General features: G+C 41.9%; 1 protein-coding gene across 1 annotated transcript in view; it reads right to left on the reverse strand.

The window, feature by feature from the left end:
• The window catches only part of WNT2 (Wnt family member 2), a 46,710-nt gene that overhangs the window by 20,595 nt on the left and 10,560 nt on the right, over positions 1-15,555 (reverse strand). Inside the window, exon 4 of the mRNA XM_003261236.3 lies at positions 480-744. Within this exon, the coding sequence (XP_003261284.1) occupies positions 480-744 (265 nt within the window). The remainder of the gene's footprint in view (positions 1-479; positions 745-15,555) is intronic.

Below are 15,555 nucleotides of genomic sequence, written 5' to 3' on the forward strand. Positions count from 1 at the left end.
CATTTCTCCAGCTGCTTAGGAGAGCTCTCTGTGCAGTTTCTTTTCTTTTCTTTATTCTTTTTTGGAGATAGAGTTCACTCTGTCACCCAGGCTGGAGTGCAGTGGTGCGATCTCAGCTCACTGCAACCTCTGTCTCCTGGGCTCAAGCGATCCTCCCACCTCAGCCTCCTGAGTAGCTGGACCACAGATGCGCACCCAGCTAATTTTTTGCATTTTTGGTAGAGGTAGAGTTTCACCATGTTGCCCAGGCTTTTCTCGAACTCCTGAGCTCAAGCAATCTGACCATCTCGGCCTCCCAAAGTGCTGGGGTTACAGGCATGAGCCACCGCGCCCGGCCCTGTGCAGTTTCAATAAGAATGATAAGGATCATGAGCTTCGAACCTAAAGAGAGCAGGCTGAAAATACAGAACCTCATTTAAATTGTGGAGTATCAATTGTTGAAAGAATTAGGTGCTATGGAGAAAGTCTTTTGAACTTACCTGCCTCTCGGTCCCTGATACAGTAGTCTGGAGAATTCTCAAAATACACGAGGTCATTTTTTGTTGGCTTCTTAAACCTCTCGTTAGCCACAGTGAAACCTGTGCCATCCTGGTTCATGACCACCTGGATGGCCCCATTGTACTTTCTCCAGAGATAATCGCCCGTTTTCCTGAAGTCGGCCATGGCCAGCCAGCATGTCCTGAGAGTACATGAGCCGCTCACCCCGTGGCACTTGCACTCTTGTTTCAAGAACCGCTTTACAGCCTGCCGAAAAAGACAGGGGCAAGTTCAGTGAGGTGGCTTCGAGCAGGTGACACATGCTACAACTCTCCTTACCTCCCAGCAATCCAGAAGTGACTCTCAGGATGCTGGATCCTGGGGCGAGTGACTGGGAGATGTTGAAGCATTGCTTGTCACTTGTTAGCCACATTAGCCACCTGCCTTGACTGCAGCAGGCAGGGACAGTGGGTGGAGAGGGGAGGGATAGCACCTAACTGTGTACCCCCCTGGCTATCAGTATAACAGAAACCTCACTATTTAACAGGGCATGTGGCCAGTTAGAAGAGTGAGAGATTGAATTATTTTCTAAAGAAATAGAGCTTTATTATATTAAAAATGTATACTATCCGATTAATGCTGTCCAGTTTAAAATAAAATAATATAAAAACGTATGCTATTATGCAAATTAAATTAACAAAATAACTGCTAAGTCTGAATCCTTCAATAAACCAATCATAGTAATTGTACTACAGCAATCCTGTGCTACTGTATGTATTTTGCAGATGGCCGAGAAGCAAGGCTGAGAGAGGTGGAAGCACTCGCCCAAAGTTACACAGCCAGGAAAAGACAGAGCCAGGCTGTACTGCAAAGTCAGTTAGTGACCCTGAGGCTGACAGTAACTTGGGGAGATTCAGCTTAGATGACAGGGGTGGGTTTGCTCTGATCTTTCTTAGAGAAGAAGCAAAGGAGACTGGGGCAAGCTCATCTCGGCTGGCTCCCAATACGGAGACCCCTTTTCTGTGGGTGCGAGGCATGTGGAGAGGAGAGGGGACAGGTGGGCCTGAAACTTCCAGGGAAGCTTCTGTTTTGTTTTCATGAGCCAGCAGAGCTGCACTTTCCCCAAAGCAATTTGGTGAGAATTATCCTGCCCTGGCCCATTTTCTCCTTTGCTCACCCAAGCAAAGAGATTATTAGCACTCACGGTCCTCACAACTTTGATCTACTGCTCTTCCCATGGTATAGGTGAGGAACCAGGGATGGGGAAGGCAGGTGACTTGCCCAAGCTCAGTAATAGGAATTCACTCCCACTCTCCCCAGTTCGGGCCTTGGCACTAGGTGTTTTTCCCACTTTACCCCCACCTCCGTGGTGGATGGGGCACCCGCTGCATTTGAAATCTATCCTCCTTAGCACGCGCCAGCCCTGGGGGGCAAGGATGGAGAAGTGAGCAGGAAGCATGTGCTTAGCTTGGCTCTCCCAGTTACAGGGACCTGGGCATCTTTAAAGGATGTCTTAGAATGAACTTCCTCTTCGGAATTACACTGCCCCATGCACCCCACCCCCATCTTTATATTATGAGTGTTTGGTAGGAGGCTCACAGGATGGCCTGGATGGCAGCCCTCTGCCACAGACACAACCCTGGGAGTGCCATCTGGGCTCCACCACTCTGCCCCATGTGGCTCTCACCTGTCCAGGAGCTGTCCCTCCTAAGATCTTGGAAAGCACCACACAAAACTCACTCCACATCAAGTACTAAGGAATTAAATATGAATGCTCATTCTTCCAAGTTTATTCTTTTTAAATCTAGGTTATTTAATCATAAGTAATATTCCTAGCTTTAAAAATGACAGGAAATATTACGGCTCCTCCTCTTCTTTCTTTCTTTCTTTCTTTTTTTTTTGAGACAGAATCTCACCCTGCTGTCCAGGCTGGAGTGCAGTGGTGTGACTGTAGCTCACTGCAGCCTTGAACTCCTGGGCTCAGGTGATCCTCCTGCCTCAGCCTCCTGCATAGCTAGGACTACAAGTGCATGCCACCATGCCCAGCTAATTTTTAAAAATGTTTGGTAGAGATGGGGGGTCTCACTGTGTTGCTGGGGCTGGTCCCTAAGTCTTATGTTCAAGTAATCTTCCCATCTCAGCCTCCCAAAATGGTGAGGGATTATAGGTGTGAGCCAATGCATCTGGTCTGCCCTCCCTTTCTAGTATTGAATTTCCAGATAGTAAACTTCAAAACTGATATTTTTACATAATTAATTGGAGAATTTGCATATAAATTTAAAAATGGATCTTAAAAATAACATTATAAATCCTTAAAAAAATGTGGTGGTAACAGGATCATCTGTGCAAACTCCTCCCTTCCTTGCTGACAGTTTTTGTTCAGGTGTTGGGCAGCCTTGTGTTACAAAGGACTCCTGACCCCAGAGTAGTCTAAATCGCTAATAGTAATTTCACCGTCTTGCCACTAATTTTTTTCCAGCTTGGAGCATGTGCTGATTCAGTTTGGGCCAATCCTATGATAGGAGAAATCTCTTAGGAGTCTTGTAAAAAATGTTTCTTCACTCTTTATTTTTTATTTATTTATTTTGTTTTTGAGACTGTGTCTTGCTCTGTCACCAGGCTGGAGTGCAGTGGTGCGATCTTAGCTCACTGCAACCTCTGCCTCCCTGGTTCAAGCGATTCTCCTGCCTCAGCCTCCTGAGTAGCTGGGACTACAGGCGCGGGTCACCACGACTGGCTAAGTTTTGTATTTTTAGTAGAGATGGGGTTTCACCATGTTGGCCAGGATTGTCTCAATCTCTTGACCTTGTGATCCACCTGCCTCAGCCTCCCAAAGTGCTGGGATTACAGGCGTGAGCCACCGTGCCTGGCCATGTTTCTTCACTCTTTGAAAGAGACACGTGACAGGGGAGCATGGTGGCTTATGCCTGTAATCCCAGCACTTTGGGAGGCTGAGGCAGGAGGATCACTTGATCCCAGGAGTTCAAGAACAGCCTGGGCAACATAGTGAGACCCCGTTTTTACAAAAAAAGAAAAAACTAGCCAGAGGTGGTGGCACGTGCCTATGGTCTCAGCTACTCGGGAGGCTGAGGTGGGAGGATCGCTTGAGTCTGGTGTTCGAGGCTGCAGTAAGCTATGATTGCATCGCTGTACTCCAGCCTGGGTGACAGAGTGAGACCTTGTCTCAAAAATAACATATAATAAAACAAAAGAGGCACATAAGGAGAAATACCTTGTTTCTGTCTCTAGATGCTGGTTTCTGTAGCAGCCTCTGCAAACTGAGGGCAGCAATGCCGACAGGCAGCAAGCTGCAGGCACACTTGACAGATGTGAAGATCTGGGTCCTGGGGATGCTGCTGAGCTGCTCGATGAGCCCACTTTGGACCTGCTCTACTGCCAGACTTTTTGTGATCCAAGTTAGTAAACTTTCCTCTTTTTTTTAGTGCCTTTGGGATCTGTTACTTGTAGCAGAAAGTATTTCAACAGGTACCATGGTCACTTCTTGGTTGTGGATTAATGACCGGCTTTATCTGACAATTAACTTGGGAGGAAACTGAGACAGCGTCTCTAGTATTGGGCTTGCTCACGTCTCCAGCACCCACTGTTAACGCATAGCGCGTTCAGTGCTCAATCGCAGTTTGGGGCTACCTTCATCTCTTCTATGTACTGGGTTTGCAGACTTGAAATTCAAACCCTTAACCTTGAAGTGGACAAAACTGTACTCAATCAGAGAGGCAGAGGGAAGGGGATGTAAGCTGACGCAGCATGTTTTCAAGAGTAACTGAGGTAAGAGTAAGGATATGAGGGCAAGAAACTCACAATGAGGATTCCTAGTTTAGAACAGCTCCAGTATTCAAATGTTATAACATGATAACAATAACAACCACGTATTGAGTGAGTGCTTAACTATGTGCCAGGCTCCACACCAAGTGGTTTACACACATTATCTAATTATCACCATCAGGCAAAGTAAGTTATCATTCCCATTCTATGCTTATGAAAACCAGGGCTCTGCAAGGAAAGGAAAATCCCTGGTCACCCAGCTATTTAGAGGTAGAACAAAGATGTGAATCTCAGATCTGTGCTATTTCTAAAAACACTTAAAATTCTACTATAAATCACATTGTGATTTTGAATTATGATTTGAATTGTGATTTTGAATTATGCATTCTTTTTCCCTCCATTCTTTTTTTTTTTTTTTTTTTGAGACAGAGTCTCCCTCTTGTCGCCCAGGCTGGAGTGCAATGGTGCGATCTCAGCTCACTGCAACCTCCACCTCCTGGGTTCAAGTGATTCTTCTGCCTCAGCCTCCCGAGTAGCTGGGATTACAGGTGCATGCCACCATGCCTCGCTATTTTTTTGTATTTTTAGTAGAGACAGGGTTTCTCCATGTTGGTCAGGCTGGTCCTCAGGTGATCCATCCGCCTCGGCCTCCCAAAGTGCTAGAATTACAGGCGTGAGCCACCGAGCCCGTCCCCCTCCATTCTTTTGAGTAATCAAGAATTGACTTAAAATATTACATACCTGTTATAATAGGGCAGAGGAGGAAGAAGAAGTAGAGAGAGAAATAATGGGGGATTACATTGCATCTTCCAAACTAATCATTAAAAATTTATTAGACAATTCACAGAAGAAATACAAAGTACTAACAAAAGGACAAAAAGGTGTTCGACTTCATTAGTAATTGGAGAAATGCAAACTGAAATAATACACCTTTTTTTGCCTAGCAAAAATAGTAAAAATGTCAATTTTTTAAATTTTAAGAATAAAAAAATAATAAAATAGTAAAAAGACTGATAATGTTTGGTGTTAGTAAGAGTCCAGGGGAAGAGATGCTTTAACAAACCATTGGTGGGGGAGTATAGCGATCCATCATTTAAATGAAGAGTGTTTTTGCAATACCTGCAAAAATGTTAAATGTACGTATCCTTGACCTGGTGATTCCACTCTGGAAACATCTGCACAAGCTTGGAAGGATACACACCCACATGGATCTTCATGCAGCTATTGCATAATTAGTAACAGCAAAATATGAGGAAAAACCCAAATGACATCAGTAGGAAAATGGCTAAGCAAATTATGGTATATGATTAATAATGGAATATTATGTGGTCTCTGAACAATGAAGTAGGTCAGTCTTATAGGTAGGAAAGAAAGTCAAGTGATAAAATGCAGAACAATATATGTGGTATGATCCACTTTTTAAAGGCCTGCATATGTGTGTATAGCTGGCGGAAAAAGGGAAAAAAATGTTCTTTTACAATCCGGCTACAGTTTGAGGGATTTCATGGTCTTGAAAGAGGGGGGAAACAAAAGGGCGAAATTACTCCACATAGTAAAATAACAGGAATTTGAGGCTTTCTTCCTGGCAACTGGAGAGGGCAGGTCAGTGGGTGTCACTCCTGGCTACATATTAAAATCACCTGGGGATCATTTCCAGCCTCTCCCCAGACTGGGTGAATCAGAATCTAGGGTGGATGTGAAGCCTGGGCCTTGAAGGTACTTGTGGTTCCTCAGTTGATTGATTCTAATATGCAGTCAGGGTTCAGAATCATCCAGACCCAGGGATGCAGAGGAGAAGGTGAGAAACCCCTGCACCGTGGCGGGAGTCTGGGGCCTATGGAGGGTTACAGCGGTGAAGAATTCCTGCGGCAGAAGCTGGCATTACATTTCTAAGAACGGGGAAATCGTTATTCAATTAGAGATTGTTTCCTACCCTATGCCACCAAGACATCAGAATCTCGAGGAAAATGTGTCACCACTGACAATCTCTGCTAGTGCTGCTTTGGAGGGAATGAAAGATGGGTGGTGGCCAGTGTCCAACCCAAATACCAATGGATCAATGGATAGCCACACCAGAGCAACAGGCTATGGCGGCAGGATACTCCCCCTGGGGTCTTTGGAGGCACTGGGCAAGGAGCTTGGTTGGGGTGGGAGGGCGGTTTCCCATGCACAGCCGCTGATGGTGGGACTGGAGACATTTTATTTGGATGATAAAAGAGTGAGTGACTAAAGTCGAGGACCTCTGTTCTGTAACTGTAAGTAAATTTTGATTCTCAAATTTTAAAACAATAAACATCTACATAATATTATTAACTGCACAGCCAAGAACTGTGCCAGGATTGCAGTTCATTATCTCTGATCCAAGATCACAAACCTTCGTATCAATGAAGGATGTTTTTAAAGTGAAGTTGGGTGTTTTCTCGTTCTATTTGCTACCAATTGCACTGGCTATCACCTCATGTTTTCCACCCTCACCATTGTTCCACCTGCTCGTCACTTCTCCTTATTTCCTGGGGGCAGCCACAGTCTTCCGTCCTCTTGTGCCAGCCAGGATTGGCTGCACAGCTCAGACCTAATGTCATGCACTGCTAGCCTGGACACGCTGTATCCTAGATGCCATGTTTTCTCTTTTGATGTATTCCTCCGAATAACTCCTTTAAGGTGGATGCATTTTCTGAATTCTTGCATGTCTGACATGTCTTCAGTCAGCCTTCACACTTGATTAATAGCTTGGCTGGGTATAGAATTCTGGATTTAAGACTTTGAAAGTATATCTCCACAGGCTTTTGGCTTCTAATGTTGCAGATGGGAAGTCTGATATGGGAAGTCTGGTGGATTCTTTGAAAATGGATTTGTTCTTATTTTCATTTTACTTTGTATTTTTTCCCCTATGAAAGCTCCCAGAATCATTCCCTTTTTCTTGGGTTCTGAAATATCACAATATTATTCACTATTAATCTTGTTCAGCACTCAGCAGGCCCTTTCAATCCTCTTCTCCATATTTTTTTTTTTTTTTTTTTTTTTGAGACAGAGTTTCACTCTTGTTGGCCAGGCTGGAGTGCAATGGCGAGATCTCTGCTCACTGCAACTCCGCCCCCCGGGTTCAAGCGACTCTCCTGCCTCAGCCTCCCAAGTAGCTGGGATTACAGGCGTCCACCACCACGCCCAACTAATTTTTGTATTTTTAGTAAAGACGGGGTTTCACCATGTTGTCCAGGCTGATCTTGAACTCCTGACCTCAGGTGATTCACCTGCCTCGGCTTCCCAAAGTGCTGGGATTACAGGCGTGAGCCACTGCACCTGGTCATTTTTTTCTTTTTTAATGGCATTCTAATTAGCCGGTTGCCAAATTTTGGAATTGGTCCTCTATGTCACTTATGTTTTCTCTCATCTGTTTTCAATACTTTCTTCCCAATTTCTTGAGGAAGAAATTCCATCAGAGTAACACTCCTTGCTCTTTCCACCCCCTTACTCATGTCTCCCCAGAGGAAGATAAATGATTCGTCCAACTGGTAAGTTTAGAGGAAGGAGCAGGGCTTGTGTGCCTGGGTTCTTTCTCTTTGGGGATCCGGTAGCCTGTGGAAATGAGCTGTGATAAGCTCCTACCATCTAGCATGTGGCTCCCTTGCTGCAGGGGCTCTGAGGGCCAGCCTGTGGCAGGTGAGTCTGCCTGGCTCAGGGTTGGGCTGCTCGGGAGCTCTGTGCTTCCAGCCCGCGTCTTCTAGGGTGCATTTTCTTCAATCATGAAACTGACACTTTTAGTCCATCCATTTGTCCATTTTTCAGTTGGTTTCAAACTCAAGTGGAAAAGAGCGGGGGATGTTTATGGACCTCCTTAAACATTTATCTTTTGGGCTTTTTGATGTACTTTCTGAGAGGTTTATTTGGCTTTCTCTTCCAGATTCTTTCTTTTTCTCTAATCGTCACTTTTTTAAAGCTTCCATTCTTATTTGTGGGTGTCAATATCATGTTTCTGTGAGGAGACTGATTAGGCTATAAAAAAGTTCTTTTATCCTTGAATTACTGCTTTTTCTCCTGGAGTAATTTTCCTGCAATTTATTTGTCTTTTTCTTTCACGCTGCTGTATTGAATCTAATATATGATAATCCTTGGACAGTCTCTTCATATTTAAGAATGAAGTAGTAAAAAGGCATTTAGGAACTCTGGTTGTAGAGGTGGGGCTTGTGGACCAAAAAATGTTGCTTTCTGGTGAGTTGGCAGGGCAATGACTATTTTTTTGAGATGAGCTCTTGCTGTGTTGCCCAGGCTGGAGTGCAGTGACTATTCATAGGCACCATAATAGGGCACTACAGCCTTGAACTCCTGGGCTCAAGTGATCCTCCTACCTCCACTTCCCAAATAGTTGGGACTACAGGCAGGTGCCACTGCACCCAGGACACTGGCTCTTATGCTGAGGACTCTTACTCCAGAAAGCCTGGGATGTTAAATGCCAGACTTCCCCGGAGTTCTGCTCATGGGGAGAAGGGAGGGCTTGGGGTTGCCTATTCCATCGATGGAATTTTCAGTTATTCCCAATTTTCAGGCCTATGTGTCTCTCCAGGGCTTATTTATATCTGAGGCATTCTCAGGGCTTCTTCCCTCCCATGTTGGCAGTTGCCCCATTTGCTTTTATTCTTCTAGACTGTGGCTTCTCCATCCTTCTTCATGAGCTACAATCTATTCATTTGCTTTCCACTTTCCAGAAATTCATTAAGCTCTTTCATTTCTTTTACTATTCTTATTATTGTCAATTTAAACCATTTTTTTCTATTACTATAATTTTAATGAAATTTGGGAGGAAGAGGGGAAACAGTACATGTCCCATTCACATCCTTGAGTCAGTTTGCACTTTGAAATGTTCTGGAAGGAGACAAGGACTGTGAGGGGAGAAAACGGTCCCAATTTCTGATACACGTTTCTGCACTGCTCAAGCTGTTGCTTTTGATACTATGTGCAAGCACTGCTTTTACAATGGGAAGAGAAAGAACTAGAATAAGAATCAACTACAATGACTTGCTGCCTCTCGCTAATGTGGGATACTGAAAGCTTCCTGCAGAACCTCAAGGCCATAGCCCATGACACAGTCACATCCTGGTTTCTATTTTGTCTCTTGAATCTTTCCTGAAAAGTCTCTTGTTCCACTTCCTTCTTCTTTGATTTTTAATGCAGGTCGCTGTCAAGATTCCATTTTCAGCCTTCTCGTATGCTCCTGTTCTCAATTCTCCCAGCCCTCATGGTTCTTAATATCACCAACTGGCCAGCACAATTCTTAATCAGTCCCCACTCCTCCCCACGTGCCTTAATCCCATCTAAGTTTTACTCCGTGGCATCCTGTCAATAAATAAATACTTGTTCATGTGACATGGCTATGCTAAAAAAGTAGTTTTTTGATGACTTCTAAGGACAGCAGGACTCTTTTGGTATTTAGCTTCATAGAAACCATTTTTAGCTTAATATATAACTATTCTCAACAAAAACTCTTCAATAGGCGTGTAACTGCTTCAGTGCTAAAATCTTAGCAGATTTTTTTATGTGGCCCTTCATTTTTTATTTATTTTGAGCATTTTAAGCCTTTGACCTGCAGAGGCTATTTTCTAATTTTAAAATTTAAGAAACTTCTATTTTTTAATGTTCTTTTTTTCTTTTAAACAAACTTCTAGATATTAGCATTCTATACCAGATGCAGAAGTCTGTTTAAAAAAAAAGAGCTATGGAAGAAGAAATTACATGCATTGTGTAAGCTAGAACAATTCTATTTTATATTTCTCTGCTCTAACTTTGTGTCAGAGTATAATACTGAGGCATCACATTCTTTAAGTTCTTACCATATATCAAACCATGCTAAGCACTTTATATTCACTATTTTATTTAGTCCACACTACCACGTAAGGTATATACTATTATTATCCCATTTTAGAGATAAGGATATTGAAACACCCAGGAGTAGAGGAGCTTGCCCTAGATCTCACAGGCTGTAAGTGAGATAACCCAGGCAGGCACGATATAAGCCAAGCCTGTCTGACACCAAAGTCGACATCACTCTGCTGGTGTTTTTCATATTAGGGTTTGCCAATCTCTGGGGCTCATGTTCCTTGGATTCGGTGAGTTCTATAAGCTTTTACACTTAGTGTTTGCGTGTCTAATTATAGTCTAAAAGGAATTATATTGCCAGTTATAAAGACAAACTTCTCCTAAGGAAGTTTTGGTTTCTTAAGTCAGCTCTTCTGAAGACTGAGCCCAAGCAGCCCTTACGGTGTCTTTGTAAAACTTCTTTGCAGAACATGAGAATTTTTTTCTTGTAGGTACCTGCATTTTGCAAAGTTTATGAACCCTGTGTCATGTCATACTGATTTTCTTCCTATCAGAAAGAAGGCAGTCCATTTTATGCTGTGTGAAATATTTGCCAACTTAACAACTTGTCTGAGAAATCCTAGTTAGAATTTATTTTAGGTCCCCATATACTGTGTTTTCACTAAATTATTTAGTTAAACTTGAGCATTTGAAGAAGTGTTAGTACTTCACTTTTTAGTTGGGTATATTCTACAAAGTCACTAATATATTTCTGGTTCTATATCAGTTTTCCTGAGGGAAACTCTCATTAAAAACATATTATTTAATTTTCAGCTGCTGGCTTGAAGCCAAGTACATTTATTAACAATTGAATCCTTTTGACAGGTCCACATCTCTAAGATAGAAGTTACTGAAAATTGGGCCAACTCATACCTTTTAAACAGACACACTCTGGAACTAAGAAAAAAATATTTATTAAAAACTGTGCAGCTGATTTGCTTATGCAAACATTTATGAACTGAAATAAGACATTGCGATTTCTTGAGCACTGTCATTCTTTAAAAACAGTGACTGTGGGTGGGCTTAGCTAGAAAATATAAGGTGTGGAATTCACATATGTGGAATTCAAGAACATTACCATTGACTAACCATATATATAATAATTCTTATTGACTAATGAGGCAAGTCTAAAAAACATTTTCCACTAATAATAGAACTTTACATGGAACTGTAACAATTTTGTTAAGAGTTATTCCCTGTCTTGGGACTTGACTTCTGGTTGGTTTTTGATTCATATGATAAATAAAGATCTCTAATATCAAGCACATATTATTTTGGGGTCCAACAAGACAGAGGTGAGGCTGGCAGAACTGATATAACTTTTAAAAATTGCTTTTCATTTTATGAACTAAGGAGACCAGTAAGTATAGAAATACCTACTAAGTGAAATTTATGCCCCAGAAAGGTGCTCAAGATTGTTGAAGGGAGGGTCAGGATGAATAGGAGGTTAAAGCAACGTGGCTCTGCAGTTCAGTATGGCTTTGGCATTTTCTTTCCTATTGATATTCCCTGCTTTCTAAGAGTGTGATTTCTTTGTCATCATGCCCCAGTTCTCTTAGGTCAGACCCATTATTTGTTTATTATTATTTATTTTAAGTGGCATCAAGGGATCAATTTTTTAAAGTCTCGGCCAGGCACAGTGGCTCATGCCTGTAATCCTAGCACTTTGGGAGGCCATGGCAGGAGGATCACTTGGGCCCAGGAGTTTCAGACCACCCCGGGCAACATAGTAAGACCCTGTCTCTACGAAACATAAAAAAAAAAAAAAATTAGTCAAGCACAGTGGCATATGCCTGTAGTCTGAGCTGCTTGGGAGGCTGAGATGGGAGGATCACTTGAGCCCTGTGCAGTGAGTCATGATTGGACTACTGCACACTCCAGCTTGGGTGACAGGGTGAGACCCTGTCTCAAAAAAAATTTTTTTTAAAGTCGTTATTAGAATTTAGATTTGCTTGCTTGTAAAGTTTTACTTACATGTACTACAATATCCACTTCTGTTTACTTTGGAGGCACTTTCTGTAGGTGGAACTTAGAAGTATCTGGTCTATCCCAGATAGGCCATGCTCAGGGGCAGGCCCTAGTGCTCCACAGCACTGACCTTCGGTGGTGCTTGTTTAGATAGCAAGTGAAACTAGAAATTTTGGACCCCCTCACCCTCTGAGCTTCTCCACAGAAAATACAGGATGCCAAGTCAAGTTTGAATTTTAGATGATTTCAATGAGCAAACATATTCAATTTAGTTGCTGATTCTGGCCACCCTGCTAAACCTCAGTCTCCTCATATGCAAACTGTGTATAATAATGGTACCTACCCCTGAGGCTTGCTTACCATCTGGTGTATATGCATAAGTATTTTATTTTATATGGCAACCCTAGTTTGGTAACTTGTGCAAGATTTTGCTCAAGTATTAGAGCCAGTTTTCTGATGCCAGGGCCTCATCCTCCATAATGCCTTAATCAAGAACTCCTAAACTAAGAGCTCCCAATGAGTAGAGGAGCCAATAATAACATTAACTATCATGTTGAAAATGTAAATAGCAACAGTTGCCATATGCTAATTTTTTAATATTAATAAATACCCAGAAGCTTACCATATCAGTACTTATATGTATATTTAAGGCTAAAAATAAAATTCAAAGAGATGCAAATTTCTCACAATTTTCCTAGTAAATCTATTTTTTTTTGATACGGGATCTCACTATGTTGCCCAAGCTGGTCTCAAACTCCTGAGCGCAAGTGATCCTCCCACCTCAGCCTCCCCAGTAGCTGGGATTACAGTTGCATGCCACCTTGCCCAGTTAATTTTTTAAGTCATGAACTCAAACATATTACAGAAGGTTTGAACTTTGATAGCTATCACTCTTTCAAAGTGGACTCTAGAGAAATCAACAAATGCATGAAAATTAAACTTAAATATTTAACTTTCTCTCCCACTGTTCAATGCCTTCCTCTTGTCTTCCCAGTGGCAGCCAAATGTCTCTGCACAGTATTTGAGACTCTCCAGGCCGGGTGCCGTGGCTCAAGGCCTGTAATCCTAGCACTTTGAGAGGACAAGTTGGGCAGATCCCTTGAGCCCGGGAGTTCAACACCAGCCTGGGCAACATGGCGAAAGCTCATCTCTACCAAAAAACAAACAAACAAGAAACACCCCAAATTAGTCAGGCATGGTGGCATGTGCCTGTAGTCCTGGCTACTGAGACAGGTGGGAGGATTGCTTGAGCCCAGGAGGTCCAGGCTGCAGTGAGCCGAGGTTGCACCATGGCACTCCATCCTGGGTAACAAAGCGAGACCCTGTCTCAAAAAAAAAAAAAAAAAAGGACTCTCCAGATCTGGCTGGGACTCAAATTTCAAATTTTCAGCCTCAGTTCCTATTAACTCTCAGTCTTGAGCTCCACCCTAGAGTTCTTGTATTCCTCAACTTTATGATACACTTCCTGCTCCAATATCTGTCTTTGTCTTGAAGTCCCTTCATCCTGGAAAGTGCTTTCCCTATCTCAACCATGGGAAATCTTTTATCTCCAGCTCAAACACCCAGTTCTTTTTATGATACAACCATTATCTCCTCAGCTAACTGGCCCTGTGGCTGATTATGTTATTATACCACATAGCATTGCTTGCCTTGCAATTGTATTACTCTTGTCTCCTTGACTAAAATTTAGTTTCTTATGGTCAGGGGCTGCTTTGTTTTATTCTTTTCCACATTGATTTAGTACCAAAACCGATGCCTTTCCCAAAGTAATTCCTTAATAAAATAACTGTTGAACCAAAGTTAGTCCCAAAATACAAGAACAGAACTCTGAAAGTTGCAGTGCCGTTTGTTGAAATTTTGCAAATCCTCCAAAAAGAAGAATAAGTTGGTTTGGGTGTGCTCACAATGACTGGCAGTTAGGTTTTCGGCACTTAAAACAACTTTTCCTTGTTGTTAAAAACCAATACACATTCATTTTAGAGAATGTGTGAAGACACACACAAAGAAAAAAAAAATCATCAGTAAACTACCTTCCAAAGGTAGTAGCTGCTGGTTTTTCCCCCGTACATATAGAAATATTGTTTGTTTTCTCAGAAATTCTCAACAAAGGCAATATGGAAATGTAGACGAGGGCACATGGGACAACAGGAGTGGATGTGAACTCCCAGGATCTAGTACTTCATGATTCTATGACCCTGCTTTAGTCTCTCCATCCCTCTCAGGCCCAGTTGCTCATCTGAAAAGTAGAAATATGAATACTATTTTTTATTCCTACAGGGGTTTTGGAAATATCAAATTATAAAACATTTGACAGTATTTCATAAATTAAAAAATACTATATGCCTGGTTTTATTAGTATGTTAACTGAATAGAAGATGACTCTGTAGATAGATGGAGTGATCAGATTGAATCCTAAATAATAATTTCAGCTGGATGGACTTCTGCCTAGCTCCGTTACCTGAGTTACAAATAATCTTAACTTCACAAAAGGGAAAGGAACTTTTATTAAGCATCTATTACATGCCAGGTTCTGTGCTATCTGCCTTACACTTGTCTTCCCATAGCACCACAAAATGCCCTTTCATACATGAGAAAAACCGAGATTCAATGAGCAAAGCCACTGGTAATGTAAGGTTAAAACAAAGGTGCATCTGATTTGAAGTCCCATGTTCTTTTCTATTTTTAAGTTAGAGGCACCTTTTAGGAAAAGTATTTTCATGAAATTCCTCTTATTCTTATGGAAATTGCTACTCTTATAGAAACTTTCAGAGTGATGGAAGGGCAGTAAGATTGGAAACATGAGTTATTTTGATACAAATTCCCTTAGGAACATTTAAAGAAGTTGTGATTATTTCATTATTTCATCTTAGAAGAAACAGTGAACTAACTTTTTTGTTTGTTTGTTTGTTTTGTTTTTTTGAGACAGGGTCTCGTGCTGTCACCCAGGCTGGAATGCTGTGGTGCGATCAAGACTCACTGCAGCCTCAACCTCCCTGGCTCACGTGATCCTCCCACCTCAGCCTCTTGAGTATAGCTGGGAATAGTAGCTGAATAGCTGTGGTAGTAGCACTGCCACACTTGGCTAATTTTTTGTATTTTTCTGTAGAGACAGGGTTTCACCATGTTGCCCAGGCTGGAAGAGTGGACAAATTTAAAAGGTGCTTGTTTGCAAGCTCATCAAAGGAAATAAATGGCAGATACTGACCTTTTGCATGTAATTTACCTAAAAGTATCTTAAAATGTAATTTGGAAGTTTTTATAGCATGGCTTCTTTAGACCTAAACAGAGCTGCTGAAGGATGCTATAGAATTTCCTTCTTGATAGAATATTTGTTTTGAACAACACAGGCTTATCTTTTTAGTACTTATTCATAGTCCTAATTGGAGGTGGAAAACTAGACTCAATCAAGGACGAGCATTTAAGTAAACATGGAAGAAAAAAATCATTATAAATTCTGCTGAAACTGTGATTAAATGA

Source organism: Nomascus leucogenys, chromosome 13, assembly GCF_006542625.1.
Source record: "Nomascus leucogenys isolate Asia chromosome 13, Asia_NLE_v1, whole genome shotgun sequence".
In the NCBI taxonomy this organism is placed as follows: Eukaryota; Metazoa; Chordata; class Mammalia; order Primates; family Hylobatidae; genus Nomascus; species Nomascus leucogenys.